Source organism: Phocoena sinus, chromosome 13, assembly GCF_008692025.1.
Source record: "Phocoena sinus isolate mPhoSin1 chromosome 13, mPhoSin1.pri, whole genome shotgun sequence".
Taxonomy (NCBI): domain Eukaryota; kingdom Metazoa; phylum Chordata; class Mammalia; order Artiodactyla; family Phocoenidae; genus Phocoena; species Phocoena sinus.
In genome coordinates this window covers 81,398,315-81,416,822 of record NC_045775.1, presented here as the reverse complement: position 1 = coordinate 81,416,822, position 18,508 = coordinate 81,398,315, and the positions used below count along the sequence as shown (strand labels likewise).

Sequence of the window (18,508 nt, the reverse complement as noted above, 5' to 3'; positions counted from 1 at the left end):
ATAATATAACTTAGAAAATGAAAATTTCCCATGATGCCACTCCCAGAGGTGACATCCCCTTGTTGGGAGCTTGATGTGCATTCTTCTAGATTCTTCTTTCTGTACAAAGTACTTTATTTTATTTTATTTTTTTTTGACAAAAATTGGATCACAGAGTATGGCTGTTTGGTAACTAGCTTTTTTTTTACAAAACATGTTGTGACATGTTTCCCTGTTCATTACATAGAGACCTATCTATTGCTTGTCAGTAGCTGCCTAGTATTTCACTGGGTGGATGTACAAAAACGTATTTCATCAGCTCCCGTTAGAGGGTTGGGTTATATTTTGGTTTTTGATATTGTAAATAATGGTACAGTGAATACCCTTGTTCATGATTTTTGTGTACCTCTGGGAGATTTCTATAGGTTAGAGACCAGAAAGTGGAGGGTCTGTGCATCTAACATCTGGCTAGCTGCTGACTAATTGCCCTTCAAAAGGTTTGCTCATTGGTAATTCAAGCCACAGTGATGAGAGTATCTGTTTTCCTATGCCTTTGTCAGTTGTGGAAGTCAGTATTTTTAATTTTATTAATTTGATAGGTGAAAAATGAAATTGTTTTAACGTGTATTTTCTTGATTACTTATGAGGTTGTGTGTCTTCTTTTATGAATTGCTTGACATATCCTGTATCTATTTAATTAATAGCAGCTTTATATATGCAGGTGTTAATCCTTTATTTATTATACAAATTGCATATATTTTATTCCAGTTAATTGCTTATATTTTTTTTCCTCTCTGTTGAAGTATTAAGTGCTTGTCTTCTAAGTTTTGTTTCTGGATCTTTTATCAGACAGGCATTAAAAATTTTTATGTAGTAAAATCTTCAAATTCTTCCCTTATGGCTCCAAAGTTTTGGGTCTTAAGAAAGCTCTTCCCATTGCAAGAATATAATCTTATTGTGTTTTTAAAAACTTTTATTTTTAAAACTGGTACAATTTACTTACATGCAATTTACCATTTTACCCTTTTCTAGGCTTACGGTTCAGTGGCATTAAATGTGTTCACATTGTTGAGCAACCATCACCACCATGCACCTCCAGAACTTTCCCATCATCCCATACTGAACCTCTGTTTTTGTGTTTTCTTCTATTGCTTTCGTTCATCTGCTTACCTTTAGTTGTTCAGTCAACCTTGAATTTATTTTTTTATGCTAAGTGAGGTAAGGATCTAACTTTATTGATGAGCCCATTCATCCTTCCTCTATTCATTTGAAATCAGCTGCTCTCACATTCTAGATTACTGTACACACAGGGCCTGTTCTGTACCCTTGACCTGTCTGTTTCTACACAAGCTTATTATTGTTTGATAATGCAGGTTATCAAGTTAAGGAAGTATATCAATTGTGTTTGTAGTTTGCTAAGATAATCTTTATTCTCTTCCTTTCTCTTGATAATGGGTTTTTTTTTTTTTTTTTTTGCGGTACGCAGGCCTCTCACTGTTGTGGCCTCTCCCGTTGTGGAGCACAGGCTCCGGACGCGTAGGCCCAGCGGCCATGGCTCACGGGCCCAGCTGCTCCGTGGCATGTGGGATCTTCCCGGACCGGGGCACGAACCCGTGTCCCCTGCATCGGCAGGCGGACTCTCAACCACTGCGCCACCAGGGAAGCCCGATAATGGGTTTTAAATTTTGTTCATTGCCCTTTTGGAATCAAATGAGCCGAATGAGTATAAACATTTCCTTTGAATCAGTTAAAATGATGAATTACTTTCTAAGATTTCCTGATATCGAGCTGTCTAAATTCCAGATTCAGTACTTGTTCAGTGTGTCCTCTTCTGTTTGTTTAGCACATACCTAAATTTATTGTGCATGTATAGGAAACAAAACCCCATCAAAGGAGAACAAAACAAAAAAAGAAAGAAGCTAAGTGCTTCAGAGGAAAAAGCATGTCTGGTCTTCATTCGCTCTTATTCTACTTAGGATTTTGACCTCTGTGTTTATTAGTAAGATTAGCCTCTAGTCCTCTTCCTCTCCACCCTTGCTTTTTTGTGTGTATCCTTTCCTTGTCCAGTTGTAGAAAAGAGATAATTCTATCCTTATAGAATGAGATGGGAGACATTTTTTCCCTCATATTCCAAAACATTTATATAACACAGAAATCAACTGTTTCTTGATGGTTTGACGGAAATGACCTATAAAGCCATTTGGGCCTATTTTCAGGCAGTCTTATCCTTTGCTGGTGCCACATTTGAGGCACAGCTAGAACACAGGTCCCCACCATGGGTTTCTTCCTCCTCTCTTAGGTGGTCCTCTTCAGCTTGCTCTGGCCCGGGGGAGCTAGTTAGAGTTGAGAAGAGTAGAGGTCATTGAGAATCCTTTTCCATGGCTAAATTGAAGTACAGAATAAAGATCAAAATCTGACTTCTACCTGATGATATTAACTTGAGAGCTCAGTTTTTATCTCAGTAAAATGGGTGTATAAAATTAGTAGGAGGGTTCTAGTGGTGATAGTTTTCTTTTAGACAAAGGTGTTACTAGATTAAAACTTGCTGACTCAAAAGCGTCTAACAGTTACCTCAGTGTTCAGACTGCCAGACAGTGTGATATCAGGGAAAGCATAGGCCCTCTGTCTTCAGCTAGCTGTGTGATCCTGGGCAATCACCTGACTTCTCTGGGCATTTTCTCATCTAGTCTAATGAGGAGGTTGGCATAAGTCAGTGATTGTTGTGGTGGTGAGATAGTAGGGGCTGTCTCAGAATGTCCTCAGGTGCTGAGAATATGCATTTTTAAAGGTTGAGAAACAAACCACCCATTTTTGATGTTTATAAGACACCTGGAAATTTGAACGCTGACTGGATAATTGTTGATATTAAGGAATTGTTAACCTTTTTAATGTGTGATAATGGTTGTAAGTTTGAAAAATAACCTTTTTTTAATTTTGGGGTTATATACTGTAATATTTATGGAGAAAATGAATTTAAAATGAAAAAAGGTTGTAAACACTGGCTAGACTTCTCTAAGGTCTTTGCAAGCACTTAATTATGTGTTTTGTTTCTGGCGGTGATGAATATTTACCGTGTGTTTCCTTTATGGAACTGGACCATTATGAACACCCTACAGCTGAGAAGCCGCAGGAGGAAGGGGAGAGACAGAGACCGTGTTGTGCCCTGCAGCGGGGTCCTAGGAATGGACTCCTTGACTATGATCACAAGGTTTTTCTCCTCTCTGGCCAGGCTGGCAGGCAGCCTCTAGCTGCTCCTGCAGCAGCCCCGGGCGAGCGGGCTCACTCTGGAGACCTCCTGGTCAGGATGGAGTGCTCATCTGTGCACAGCCCACCTTTGGGCAGGGTGAGCAGATGAGAGGCGGATCCCTTCCAGTTTTGATTGTCAAACCCTTCTTCATTCCTCCTCTCCTGTGTCTTCCATCTCCCCCTGCTTTATTGTATCCTCAGAGACCTCTTAGGAGTTTTCCAAAGGTGAAATCTAGAGAGGTGGGGAAAACCTTTGTGAAGAAAGGCCGACTCTGTCTACCTTGCTTCCTTCTTCCTAAGCTGCAGGGCTCAACAATTCATGGCATCTTCCACAGCACTTAAAAAATGGACAAGACCTGAAACAATGATATTGTCAGTACAGTCATGGAAAACTTCGCTTCAGCTCTGTCACCCTTAATGATTCACCTGTTTCCTTTTTCCTGCATTCTTTTCTTGTTCTTGTACGTAATAACAAGAGCTAATGTTTGTGGTTGAACACAGACTGTAGGTGCTTTATGCAGTTTGTCTCACTTAATCTCACAACAACCCTGGGGAGGAGGTGCTGTCTTCTTTGTCTCACAGAGGGGGGAAAGGAGGCTCAGAGAATGTAAGTCACTTGCCCTAAAAAGTAGTAGAGGTGGGTCTCTACTTCCAGAGTCCATGTTCTATTCATCACTTGGCTGCTAGAACACATATCCTTGTGCATCCAGCTTTTTCCCTGTTGAGCATCATTTCTTCGGAATAAATTTTCAGGAGTGGGATATTGGGTCAGAGGGTCTGTATGTGTTAACCTGGCAAACTTTTGACCCTTGTTCCCTACCTCTCCTGCCACAGCGCCTGCCTCCAGCGCCCTGAAGATGCCATGCGATATGTCCTCCTTTACCAGGTTGGTGACGGCTGCTGCACGGTGAGGCCTGGCACGTGTGCTGTCCTGCTGAGCTGTACACTTGTCTGAAGACCTCTTTAAGACAGTCATTTTTGCCTCTCTGCCAACTGTCTTCAGGGTTGGGCCTCTGGGTCTTATGTAACCATTAGACAAGGTGATATGGCACCAGCAGGGGGGGCCTTGTCCTTTAGCATCTGCAGGTCTGGTTCCCAGAATCTCCAGTCCTCAGCAGATCTGGCCGTGTATGGATTGGAGGCACTTCTTCCCCAGCATTAGCTGTAACTTGACCCAAGTAGCAGTGTTGGACTGCTCACTGCATTTTAATAAAGGAGCTCCCCTTCGAAGTCTGTACTGCCCCGTGCCAAGTTGGGAGGAGACGTCCGTGTGGTCTGGGACTGCACGAGTTGGGACTGAGAGCCCTGTGCTGAGGACCGGGATCATCCTGGCCCATTGGCCAGTGGTTCAGTGCCAGAAGGGCTTGTTTTGCACATCACTGTTGCCTTCACCAAGCAGCCATGGGAGAGTGCTCCCCGTGCAGCTCCCTCCTTACGAGCCACACTGGATACTGAGTACCTGCTGAGACCTGGGAACTCCTCATTTCAAACCCACGATAGGGCACAGAGAACTGGGCTGTCATCTTTCAGTCCCTTTGGCCACCTGTAGATGTTGGGACCAGCAATCGCCAGGAGGTGAAAGCTGGCTTCTTTCTTTTTTCCATCATGCTTTGGGCAGTTCTTGTATCCAGAAAGCCTGCAGGTCCAGAAAGGCTGAAGAAGAAGAAGGGAACAGCAGATGAAATGGCTTGAAGGACACGTCAGTGGTGAAAACGATTTGGGCTTGAGGCTTAGCATCTGGTACCTAAGGAGCCGTTGATTCAACTGGAGATGAGAAGAATTTGCCAAGCCAGAGGAGAGAAACCTCAGCCCCTGAAATTTCTGTCTCCAGTGCTTGGAAGTGGAACAGGGATAACTGCTAAGTTAACATCTTGGCCGTCCCATGAAGCTCAGGCATCAGGATGATGAAGGCCATGCTTCAGTGTTTCTGTTTCAGCTCTGTGGAACTTTTTGTCTTCTTGCTTAGAAGTGGGAAAATTATTGGTATTGACTCTGCTGTGCAGGGCTCTTGGTACCAGCCTGAGCCCTGGACGTGGAGGTCCCTGGAGAAGTGATCACTGAAGATGGAGCTCTGAGCCCCTCCTTACCTCCTCACAATACTTGTGTGCAAAAAGTATTTTAGATTTGGCTGACAACCTATCCTCCAGAGCACGCTCCTTTCCCTTCCATACTCTAGAATGTTTCCAGCCAAGGCGATGAATAAGGCAACCCAGATATAACTCTTCAGTATCTGTACTGAAGGCAGGGAGGGCCCACAGCGTGCCGTGGCCGGACTTGTGGTCCAGGGTCCTGACCCGTATAGTGCATCGTGTATCCAAACCAGGCCACCTGCATTCAATCCAGGAGCCTCACCTCCAGTATGAGTGGCAGCCGGGAGGGAGTACACAGAGTGCAGGAGTCTCAGACAAGGCCATCTGGGGTGGTACAGGCAGGGCCAGGGGAGCGTATATGATAGGAGTGGAGTGGGCAGATTATACACCACACGCTTCCTCCCCGACCTCCTGCAGAGCTGGTCTCAGCAGTGATTCACACAGAATTAGGCTGCGTCCCTGTACTAGCTGGCAGGTAACTGCTTTCTGAAATTCAGGAGGCATTTAGTAAGTTGGAGGAAGATGCAAAATCTGAAAGAGACATCCAGTGTCAGGGGTTTAATAACTTTACAGGTAGGATAGTAACACGCCCATAGGAATTGAGGACGGTGAAACTGTGAGACAATGTGAAGTTTTAGGAATCATTCAGGAAAGAGGTTCCTGAACAACCCATTCATGACTTAAGAGTGCAGTCTAGGCAGCACTGGAGGGGCTGCTCCTGAAAGATGCTGGCCCTGTGTGTGCTGGGGCCAAAGGAGAAACTAACGCATCATCCTGCATTTGCGTAAATCCTAGTATGCTTCCCATGGATGATTTCCTGAGGCTTGTGTTGTACACCTTAAAGAATGCCAAAAGGAGAAGGGAAGTTGTAAGAACATTGATTCTTCTGCACCCTGGAGGGACAGGCTAAAGGAGGAAGTGGTTGAAGTCTATACAGTCATGTTCCCCAATTCCATACTTCTCCAGCCCTTGAAGTGTAAAAGGAAGCTTTCCTCTGCCTATCATGTAGCAAACCTGGAGTCTGTAACCTCGGGAGGTGATAACTACTGGCTGAAAGTGTAGAAGGATCAAGAGGGCTTTAGTTGATTTCTTGGATGACAGATGCATGTTGATGCTCTATGGAAGATGTCCTTGTTTTGAGAAGAGGTCACTGATGGAGGAAGACCTGTCTGTCCTTGGCTCTACCACTAGAACAGTCTTGGGCTGGATGGGTTATAGAGCTGAGCTGCTGTGACGGTTCTGTTCTTCCATAAGCCAAAACAATTAAAAATAAAAACAAATTTGGATTGCTTCAATGTGTTTTTAGTTGACTTCTTCTGTTTATTCTGGTAACCACTCGATCGAGTGGCACAGAAAATAAAAGTTAAGATATTGTGGTAATTCCAGTGATCATCTTACTGTTGCCTGGAGCCATGAAGTGGGTACTGTAATTCCCTTTAAGGTAATTCACTTGTAAGGTGAGGAAACTGAGGCACAGAGAAGTCACACAGCAGGAAGTGGCAGAAGCAGGACTGAACCCAGGCAACCTGATACCACTGTCTGTTTGTCTACTGTGCACTGTGCTGGGGTTCTGAGATGGGAGACCAGAAGTGGAGATGAGCACAGGAGGTGAGGAGATGGTGGCTTGGCCTTCATGTGACCCCTTTCAGTTTACCTCCCACCAAGCCTAGAGTGATTATTGCTGCCCTGGTGGGCTCTTGGCTATGCCTGAGTCAGTAGGTGGAGTCCCTCTTGAGAGATTGAAATCCCTATACCTCTACGTACTCCAATAAATAAATGACTTAGAGATGAATGAATGAACGAATTCCAACCTCCACATTATTTGTAAACTTGTATCCAAGAGGACCTTCCTTCTTATCCTTAAATTCCAGGTCTCTACGTTAAGCATTGGAACCCTCTATGGGTGGAAACTGTAGTTCTGATATACTGGTTGGAGAGTCTGGTACGCATGAGCTCTTCCATCCTTAATAGAGACCTGATCTTTCCCTCACTTTCAGCTCTGGTCTCACTGACCTGGGTGGGTCATTTGAAGTGAGAGATGAGGATCAGATTGTTTAAATGATAGCTGTCTTAAACTTCAGCAGTATAGGGACAGGGCCATAGCAAATTACAATGCAGAAGAAATGTTGTTACCTTTTTAATCTTCCCTTTCTACAGTATATGTTTTAGTCAGGGTTGATGGTTGCAAGAAGCAGAAACTATTCACCACCCATATTAGTTCTAAAAGGGAATAGTCTCTCAATTGACATTTTCTCAGGCAGGCAGCCTGACAGTTTCTGCTTCTTGCCGCATGACGTCAACTGATGTAGAATGGCCAGGGACCAGTTTTGATCCTGTTATCACAGGATTTTTTTCATCCCTTTGCATTTCTGTCCTTCAGTTCAAATTCGGAACACAGTGAATCTGATTGGCTCAGTCCCACTTACAGATTGATACTTCTTATCCTCTCTTACCCCAGTCTAATAATAACATCCAGAGGATGAAGTCGCATGGTCCATATTATTGCCTTTCGAAGAGAGAAGGGATTTAAAACAAACAGACTTGGGCTATTTAGATGTGTGTGTGTGTGTGTTTAACTTACAGTGATAGCATAGGGAGGTCCCATGTTCACTTCATCCAGTTTCCCCCAGTACTTAAAGCTCACATAAGTATAGTACAATATCAGAACCAAAAATTAACATAGGTACAGTATGTGTGTCTAGTTCTATGTGGTTTTTTGGTTTTTTTTTTTTGCGGTACGCGGGCCTCTCACTGTTGTGGCTTCTCCCATTGCGGAGCACAGGCTCCGGAGGCTTAGCGACCATGGCTCACGGGCCCAGCCGCTCAGTGGCATGTGGGATCTTCCCAGACCGGGGCACGAACCCGTGTCCCCTGCATCGGCAGGCGGACTCTCAACCACTGTGCCACCAGGGAAGCCCTCTATGTCATTTTATCCCAGTAACCATAATCAAGATATAGAACAAATTCCATCCCCACGAAGATACCCCCCTTGCTACTCCTTTATAGTCATATCCGTCCCCTTCCCCTCACCATTCCTGACCTGTAGCAACCACTAATCTCTCATCTCACAGAATTGTATAAATAGAATCCTGCAGTACGTGACCTTTTGAGATTGGGTTTTTTTCTACTCAGCATAATTCCCTTGGTGTCCATCCAAGATGGTGTGTGTTTCAGTAGTTCATTTCTTTTTACTGCTGAATATGAATGTCCCATGGAATGGATGTACCATAGTTTCTGTAACCATTCACCTGTTGAGGGGCATCTTGATTGTTTCCAATTTGGGCCTATTGCAAATGAAGCTGCTATGAGCATTTATAAGCAGGTTTTCGTATGAACATAAGTTTTCATTTCTCTAGAATAAATGCCCAGGAGTGGGGTTACTGGGTCATGTAGTAAGTTTTTATTTTTTAAAGAAACCATCAAACTGTTTTCCTAAGTAGTTGTACCATTTTATATTCCCAACAGTAATGGAGAGATCCAGTTTCCAGCATTTGATACTATCTCTGTTTTTTTGTTTTAGCCATTCTCATAGGTGTGTTGTGATACCTTATTACGGTCTTTAAAAATTTGTTGAGGTTTGTAATACGGTCCATGATCTGGTGCTCTATCTTGGTATATTTTCTATAGGTGCTTGAAAAGGTATTATGTTGGGTGTTTTTTTATAAATGTTGATAAAATTCTGTCAGTTGATGGTTTTATTGAGTTCTTAACACTCTTGCTGATTTTGTGTCAAGTTGTTCTATTGGTTGTTGAGAGAGTGGTGAAATTTCCAACTATAATTGTGGAATTGTCTGTGTCCTTTTCCAGTTTTTGCTTCATGTATTTTGCAGTTCTGTTATCTGGTGCATGCCATTTAGGTTTCTTTTTGGTGGATTGACCCTTTTATTATTATGTAATGTCTCTCTGTACCTGGTAATTTTTTTTGCCCTGAAGTTTATCTCACATTCACATGTCACATCTGATGTCAATCTCTTGTTTTTTAATTGGTGTTTTTTTAAGACTTTTTAATGTAATTGTAGATATGTTAGGACTTAAGTCAGCCATTTTTAGTTTTTGTTTCCATTTGTTCTGTTTTTTGTGTTTCTTTTTCCTGCCTTCAGGTGATTTACTTGAACTTTTTTTTTTAGAATATTGTTTTGATTTATCTGTAGTATTTTTGAATGTATCTCCTTGATTGAATAGCTTTTTCAGTGGTTTCTCTAAATGTTGCATTACATATACACATAAGTTATTGCAATCTACTTGTATCCACATTTTACCAGTTTGAGTGAAGTGTAGAAGCCTATCCTCCCTTTTTGTCCCTTTACCTTCTCCCACTTCTAATACAATTGTATATATGTTGAGAACCATGTTAGACAATGTTCTAAAGTTTTGCTTCAAACATAATTTGCAAAACTCAAAAGAAGGAAGATCTATTGTATTTACATATTTTTATTCTTTCCATTTCTCTTTCTTCCTTCCTGATGTTCCAAGACTCCTAATTTTACCATTTCCTTTCTGTTTAGAGAACTTCCTTTAGCCGTCCTTTTCAAGAAGTTCAGCTGGCAACAAAAGTTTTTAATTTTCCTTCATCTGGCCATGTCTTATTAGTGAAGGATATTTTCTCTGCATATAAAATTCTGAGTTGACCATTCGTGTCTTTCAGCCCTTCAGAAATATTAAGCCACTTCCTTGCTTTCTGATGAGAAATCTGCTATCATTCAAATTGTCTTTTCACCTTATAGGTAAGGTGTTGTTTCCCTCTTTGTGCTTTCAGTATTTTTTTTTCTTTAATTCTCAGACTTGGCTATGATGTGTCTTGGCATGAATTCCTTTGGGCTTATCTTGTTAGGTTTCAGTCAGCTTCTTGAATCTGTAGGCTTATGCCTTTTTGCCAAATTTGGAGAATTTTTAGCCATTATTTTTCAACCCCACCCTCTTTTTCCACTTCTCTAGATGCCGGTGAGATGAATGTTAGGTCTTTAACATTCCCACGGGGCCATGAGACGCTTCCATTTTTGCCCCCACTCTATCTTCCCTCTCTTCAGATTGTGTAATTTCTACTGTCTGTCTTTAGGTTCACTAATTCTTTCCCCTGTCCCCTCTATTCTGCTATTGAGCCCATCAAGTTTTTCACTTAGGTGATTATATTTTTCAGTTCTAAAATTTCTGTTCTATTCTTTATATCTTCTATTTCTTTGCTAAGAATTTTTTTTTCATTTGTCTCAGGTGTGTTTGCAATTGCTCACTGAAGCATTTTTATGATCACTGCTTTAAAATTCTTGTTAGACAGTTCTAGTATCTACGGCATCGCAATGCTTACCATGTGTTGATTGTCTTTTCTCATTTAAGCTGAGATTTTGCTTGTTCTTGGTATGTTTGTTATGTGATTTTTATTGAAATCTGATGTCTTGTGTATTATCTCTGAAGCTCTAGATCTTATTTAAATCATCTGTTTTAGCAGGCCTTGTTTGAGACTGCTCTGGTAGGATAAAGAGGGAGCTGCTTTGATACTGCTAGGTGAGATGGAAGTCTCGAATCCCCACTCAACTTTCATTGACACTGGGGTTGGGGTGGGAGGCAAGCTTCCCTTTACTGCTGTGTGGAGGTGAGAATTCAACTCCCCACTTAGCCTCTGCCGATGCTAATCCAGCTGGGGAGGGGGTACCTTGTTACTCTTCCTCACATGGCCTCAGTTTACACCTGCAGGGGTTATATGTCATTACTCCTGGGCAGTGGCGAATGTTCTGACTCTCCAGTAGGCCTTTGCTGATGCCACTCCAGTTGGAAAGGGAGTGTGACTTGTTACCTCGAGGTGGGGTGCTTGTCCAGCCCAACCATATAATCTCCCATAACACAGTAGAGATAGAGGTTGGAGGCCTCATCCCATTCATTGGAACAAAAGTTTTGGTTCCCCACTTGGCCTTCTTTGACACCAACCCCTAAATATCTAGACAGTTGAAGAGACAATCACCTTATAAAAAGGCAGCATGCTGGACAACATATGCCTTCTGAAGAAGATTATTGGAAGAGATGGATGAAGAAGTTAATATATGATGAATATATGTAGAGCTAACATTAGAAATTATCCAGATGGAACAATAAGAAAACATAAAAAAAAGAACCAGATAGAAATATTAGTTATGGGAAATATATAGAATTTGGAAAAAATAGATAAAATTAGAACAAGATAATAATGGGATAAAAAGTAGGAGAAATATGGCTAAAAAATGTATTAATGGCTTGGAAGGCTACAACTAGGAACATTTCCAGGAAGCATTAAGTAAATATAGAGAGTAGAAGTAGAAATAGTACAACACAAGAGTCTTAGAGAGAAAAATGAAAATAAAACTAAGGAAATAATTTTTTAAAGAATGGAGAATTTTCAGGAAGGAAATAATTTTTAAAAGAATGGAGAATTTTCAGGAATTAAGAGAAAATAGGCCTCAGTTTGAAAGGGTTCACATGGAGTCCCAAAAGGAGCAATAAGGAAAACCCACATCTATACATATTATAGTCAAAGACAGAAAATCTTAAAGGCTTCCATGGAGAAAATGCAGATCCACCACAAGGTTTGAACCAAAATCAGACTGCTGTGACACATCTCAACATGACTCTTGGATTTGAGTCACTCATTAATGCTTTTTATGCATTCAAGGAAAAGAGCATAGAATTTTAACGTAAGGACATGATAAAAATGTTCTCAGGCATACAAGGCTTCAAAAGTACGCCACATAAAGACTCACATTGAAAGAAATATTTTAAAGTACTCAGAAACAGAGATATCAAGATGGTGGAGTAGGAAGACACAAAGCTCACCTCCCCCCATGAACACATAAAAAATACATCTACACGTGGAGCAATTCTCACTGAAAACAAACTGGAGACTGGCAGAGGAACTCACGCAACCAACACTGTAAGAAAGGTCCACGTGGAGTTGGGTCGGAAGGAAAGAGAAGCAGTTGGGTTGGAACCTGTACCACTGGGAGGGGACACAGAAGAGGAGGAGGATTACATGGGCTTAGAGATCCTCTCTGGGGAGTGTGCAGTTCAAACTACACATTAGGTGCCCCTGGGGTCCAACACTGGGAGGACAAGTCCCCTGAGCTGGTTTGAAAGCCAGTGGAACTGACAGCAAGGCTGTAAGAAACCAAGACTGCACTCGTGAAGAGTGTGCACATGCTTGCTTACTCCCAAAACAAGGTGGCGGAAGCAGATTGAAACTGCCTGGGGCTCTGGCTGGTTCCCTGCAACTGCCCAAGCACATGCCCCAGTCTGAGCTGAGTGCCCATTACAGCCCTGCTTACTCCGCAGTACAGCTTCCTACTAGGGTGAAAGCTGCCAGGGGTGAGGACATTATGCAGCTGTGGGGGATGGAATTGGCTCAGACCTAACATGGCATCTGAACAAGGCAATGGCAGCCATTACTGGTGCTTGCAGAGGCAGCAGATCAAGAGTAGTCCAGAACTCTGACTGCTAGGACGACCCCAGCCTATGCCCTGACCCCTGCCAAGGGCCTGCTCCAGCCCCTCTCGCTCCAGCATTGCTTCTCCCTGGGGTAGAGGTGCCAGTGCCTCGGTGAGGGAGAGCACACACTTAGAGGGAACAGAGCCAGCTTGGACCTGACCCTCAGGGCTTCTGCTTCAGCAACTTGGGACCTGCCCCCACCAGTAGGGTGATGTTGGCCACTGAACAGAGGAGAAGCCCTGGCTCAGACTTGGCTCTGGCTCTAGCCCCTTCATCTCCAGCCCCACCTCTTACCAAGGTGATTGCTGCCAACACACCCTGAGGGAAGATATGACTTCTGCTCACGTCAGATCCAGCTCTCCCACCAAAGCAGCTGGGCACATGCAAACTATATAGGGACACACCCACATAAGGACACCCTTTCAAGACTGTGATAGGTAACTGTTTTACCTAATTTCATAGAGACAGAGAAAGTTAAGCAAAGTAAGACAGGAATTTCGTTTCAAATGAAAAAAGAAAAAAAAAAAACAACCAAAGAACAACTAATGAAACAAATAATCTACCAGATAAGAGTTCAAAGCATTAGTAATAAGAACGCTAACTGAATTAGAGGAAAGAATAGATGAGCGCAGTGAAAATTTTAACAAGGAACGAGAAAATTTAAAAAAGAACCAGTCAGCACTGAAGAATACAATAACAAATGAAAAACGCCCTAGAAGGAATGGACATCAGACTAGGTGATGCAGAATGCCTAAATGATCTGGAAGATAGAATAATGGAAATCACCCAATCAGAAGAGCAAAAAGAAGAAACAATTTTTTTAAATGGCACTTTAAAAAAAGTATTTATTTAGTTGGTTGCACCGGGTCTTAGTTGCAGCTCGCCAGCTCCTTAGTTGCAGCTCACAGACTCCTTAGTTGCAGCAGGTGCTCCTTAGTTGTGGCTTGCAGCCTCCTTGGTTGTGGCTTGCAGGCTCCTTAGTTGCAGCACATGGGTTCCTTAGTTGTGGCATGCAAACTCTTAGTTGCGGCATGCATGTGGGATCTAGTTCCCTGACCAGAAATCTAACCCGGGCCCCCTGCCTTGGGAGTGCGGAGTGTTATCCACTGCGCCACCAGGGAAGTCCCAAGAAAAAAAATTTTTAATGAGAACAGTTTAAGGAATCTCTGGGACAATATTAAGGGTACCGGCATTCGCATTATAGGTATCCCAGAAGGAGAAGAGAGACAAAGGGGTCAAAAATGTATTTGATGAAATTATGACTGAAAACTTCCTGAACTTAAAGAAGGAAACAGATGTCCAGATACAGGAAGCACAGAGGGTCCCAAACAAGATGAACCCAAACAGACCCATACCAAGACATATCATAATTAAAATGTCAAAAGTGAAAGAATTCTAAAAGCAGCAAGGGAAAAAGAGTCATAAACAAGGGAACCTCCAGAAGACTATCAACTGATCTTTTTGAAACTTCAGGTAAAATGGGAGTGGCATGATATATTTAAAGCACTGAAAGGGAAAAACCTGATCGTGGGATATTCTGCCCAGCAAGATTAACACTTAGAATTGAAGGAAAGATTAAAAACAAGCAAAACCAAAAAGCTTCTCAGACAAGCAAAAGCAAAGAGTTCATCAATACTAAACCAACCCTAAAAGAAATGTTAAAGGGTCTTTTCTATGTGTAAAAGAAAAGGCTACAAGAAGAAGTTATCTATCAGAAAGGAGAAATCCCACTAATAAAGGCAAATATATAGTAAAGGCTGTGAATCAACCACTTAAGTAAGCTACTATGAAGACTAAGAAGTAAAAGTAACTATAACTACAGTAAACAATTAAGGAATAGACACGAAGATGTAAAATAGAGCTCCAAAAACACAAGACGTGTGAGGAAAACACAAAATGTAGATCTTCTAGTAAGTATTTGAACTTTAACTACCAGTTTCAAACAAGTAGGTATAGGTCAACATGTATGAACCTCATGGTAATCACAAATCAAAAACCTACGATAGATTCTCGAAAACTAGAGAGAAAGGAGCACAAGCATACCACTAAAGAAAGTCATCAAATCACAGGGGAAGAAAAGAAGAAAAAGAACAGAAGAACTACAAAAACAACCAGAAAACAACAAAATGGCAGTAAGTTCATACCTATCAATAATCACTTAAAGTGTCAGTGGACCAAATGCTCCAATCAAAAGGTGTAGGGTGGATGATTGGAATAAGAAAAAAAAAAGCCATCTATGTGCTGCTTACAGGAGACTCACTTTAGAGCTTAAGACAGAGACTGAAAATGAGGGGGATGGCAAAATATATTTCATGCAAATGGAAATGACAAGAAAGGGTAGCAATACTGAGATCAGACAAAGTAGACTTTTTAAAAAGTTTATAGCAAGAGACAAAGAAGAACATTATATAATGATAAAAGGATCAATACAAGAAGAGGATATAACACTCATTAAAACATATGCACCTGGGCTTCCCTGGTGGTGCTGTGGTTGAGAGTCCGCCTGCCGATGCAGGGGTCATGGGTTCGTGCCCCGGTCTGGGAGGATCCCACATGCCGCCGAGCGGCTGGGCCCGTGAGCCGTGGCCGCTGAGCCTGCGCGTCCGGAGCGTGTGCTCCGCAACGGGAGAGGCCACGACAGTGAGAGGCCCGCGTATCGCAAAAAAAAAAAAAAAAAAAAAAAAAAACGTATGCACCTGATGACACAAACAGATGGAGAGATATACCATGTTCTTAGATTGGGAGAATCAATATGGTGAAAATGACTATACTACCCAAAGCAATCTACAGATTCAATGCAATCCCTATCAAATTACCAGTGGCATTTTTCACAGAATTAGAACAAAAATTTTTACAATTTGTGTGGAAACACAAAAGACCCCGAATAGCCAAAGCAAACTTGAGAAAGAAAAATGGAGCTGGAGGAATCAGGCTCTCTGACTTCAGACTATACTGCAAAGCTACAGTAATCAAGACAGTATAGTACTGGCACAAGAACAGAAATAGAGATCAGTGGAACAGGATAGAAAGCCCAGAGATAAACCCACACACCTATGGTCACCTAATCTATGACAAAGGCAAGAATATACAATGGAGAAAAGACAGCCTCTTCAATAAGTGGTGCTGGGAAAACTGGACAGCTACATGTAAAAGAATGAAATTAGAACACTCCCTAACACCATACACAAAAATAAACTAAAAATGAATTAAGACCTAAATGTAAGGCTGGACACTATAAAACTCTTAGAGGAAAACCTGGGTAGAACACTATCTGACATAAATTGCAGCAAGATCTTTTTTTTTTTTCTTGCGGTACGCGGGCCTCTCACTGTTGTGGCCTCTCCCGTTGCGGAGCACAGGCTCCGGACGCGCAGGCTCAGCGGCCATGGCTTATGGGCCCAGCCACTCCACAGTATGTAGGATCTTCCCAGACCGGGGTACGAACCCATGTCCCCCTGCATCGGCAGGCGGACTCTCAACCACTGCGCCACCAGGGAAGCCTGCAAGATCTTTTTTGACCCACCTCCTAGAGTAATGTAAATAAAAACAAAAATAAACAGATGGGACCTAATGAAACTTAAAAGCTTTTGCACAGCAAAGGAAACCATAAACAAGACGAAAAGACAACCCTTAGAATGGCAGACGATATTTGCAAATGAAGCAACTGACAAGAGGTTGATTTCCAGAATATACAAACAGCTCAATATCAGAAAAACAAACAACCCAATCAAAAAATGGGTGGAACGGTTTGCAAGGCAGAAATAGAGACACAGATGTAGAGAACAAACGTATGGACACCGTTGGGGGAAAGTGGCAGGGGTGGTGGTGGTGGGATGAACTGGGAGATTGGGATTGACATGTATACACTAATATGTATAAAACAGATAACTAATAAGAAAAAAATGCGAGTAAAAAGTTTTGCTAAGAATAAGTCCAATGAGAACGAATAGTCCACAGTCTTTTTTATTTAAATTGCATCTAAATATTTAACGTGGTTGGAAAAACTACTTTTCTAAATTCTTTTGTGACTTTTAATAAAAGTTTCCCTCAACTGACGTCCACCCTAAAAAAAAAAAAAAAATGGGTGGAAGATCTAAATTTGTCTTTAGATCATTGTCTAAAGACATTTCTCCAAAGAAGAGATACAGATGGCCAACAAACACATGAAAAGATGCTCAACATCACTAATTATTAGAGAAATGCAAATCAAAACTACAGTGAGGTATCACCTCACACCAGTCAGAATGGCCATCATCAGAAAATCTACAAACAATAAATGCTGAAGAGGGTGTGGAAAAGGGAACACTCTTGCACTGCTGGTGGGAATGTGAATTGGTACAGCCACTATGGAGAGCAGTATGGAGGTTCCTTAAAACACTAAAAATAGAACTACCATACGACCCAGCAATCCCACTCCTGGGCATATACCTGGAGAAAAGCATAATTCCAAAAAATATATGCACCCCAATGTTCATTGCAGCACTAACAATAGCCAGGGCGTGGAAGCAACCTAAATGTCCATCAACAGAGGAATGGATAAAGAAGATGTGGTACACATATACAATGGAATATTACTCAGCCATAAAAAGGAACGAAATGGTGCCATTTGCAGAGATGTGGATGGACCTAGAGACTGTCATACAGAGTGAAGCAAGTCAGAAAGAGAAAAACAAATACTGTATAATATTGTTTATATGTGGAATCTAGAAAACCAGTGAGTCAATGAAGAAATCAAAGAGGAAATCAGACAGTACCTCAAGGCAAATGAAAATAAAAACACAGCTTTCCAGGACTTCCCTGGTGGAGCAGTGGTTAAGAATCCAACTGCCAATGTAAGGGACACAGGTTTGAGCCCTGGTCCAGGAAGATCCTGCAGAGCAACTAAGCCTGTGTGCCACAACTACTGAGCCTGCCTGCCACAACTGCTGAAGCCTGCGTACCTAGAGCCCATGCTCTGCAACAAGAGAAGCCACCACAATGAGAAGCCCATGCACCGCAATGAAGAGTAGCCCCTGCTCACCACAACTAGCGAAAGCCCGTGCGCAGCAACAAAGACCCAACACAGCCAAAAATAAATTAAAAAATAAACAAATAATTTAAAAAACAAAAATCCCCACAACTTTCCAAAATCTATGGGACACAGCAAAAGCAGTTCAAAGAGGGAAGTTTATAGCAATACAGGCTTACCCAAGAAACAAATATCTCAAATCACCTAACCTACCATCTAGAGGAATTAGAAGAGGAACAAACAAAGCCCAAAGTCAGCAGAAGGAAGGAAATAATAAAGATCAGAGAGGAAATAAGTAAGATAGAAACAAACAATAGAAAAGATGAATGAAACCAAGAGCTGGTTTTTTTGAAAAGTAAACCAAAATTTATAAACCTTTAGCCAGGCTCATCAAGTATAAAAGAAAGAGGATTCACATAAGATAAGAAGTGAAAGAGAAGTTATAAAGATACAAAAAATCAAAATACTACAAACAGCTACATGCCAACAAATTGGACAACCTAGAAGAAATAGATAAATCTCTACAAACATAAATCTTCCAAGATTGAATCAGAAAGAAATAGACAAACTGAACAGACTGATCACTAATAGTGAAATTGAATTTGTAATTAAAAAAAAAAATCCCAGCAAATGAAAGTCCAAGAATGGATAGCTTCACAGGGGAATTCTACCAGACATATAAAGAAGAGCGAATACCTATCCTTCTCAAACTATACCAAAAAATTGAAGAGGAGGGGAC

The 18,508-nt window shown here is 41.8% G+C and overlaps 1 protein-coding gene across 10 annotated transcripts in view; it reads left to right on the top strand.

Annotated features, from left to right (window-relative positions):
* The window catches only part of KANSL3 (KAT8 regulatory NSL complex subunit 3), a 68,119-nt gene that overhangs the window by 35,238 nt on the left and 14,373 nt on the right, over positions 1-18,508 (top strand). For 3 of the 10 annotated variants that reach the window (XM_032652654.1, XM_032652660.1, XM_032652658.1), the window contains one exon: positions 4,060-6,606. In XM_032652654.1, coding sequence (XP_032508545.1) covers positions 4,060-4,080 — 21 coding nt within the window. In that variant the 3' untranslated portion in view covers positions 4,081-6,606. Of the gene's footprint in view, positions 1-1,465; positions 6,607-18,508 lie in introns of those variants that run through there. The other 7 variants (XM_032652652.1, XM_032652657.1, XM_032652653.1 and 4 more) reach the window with 5 other exon arrangements.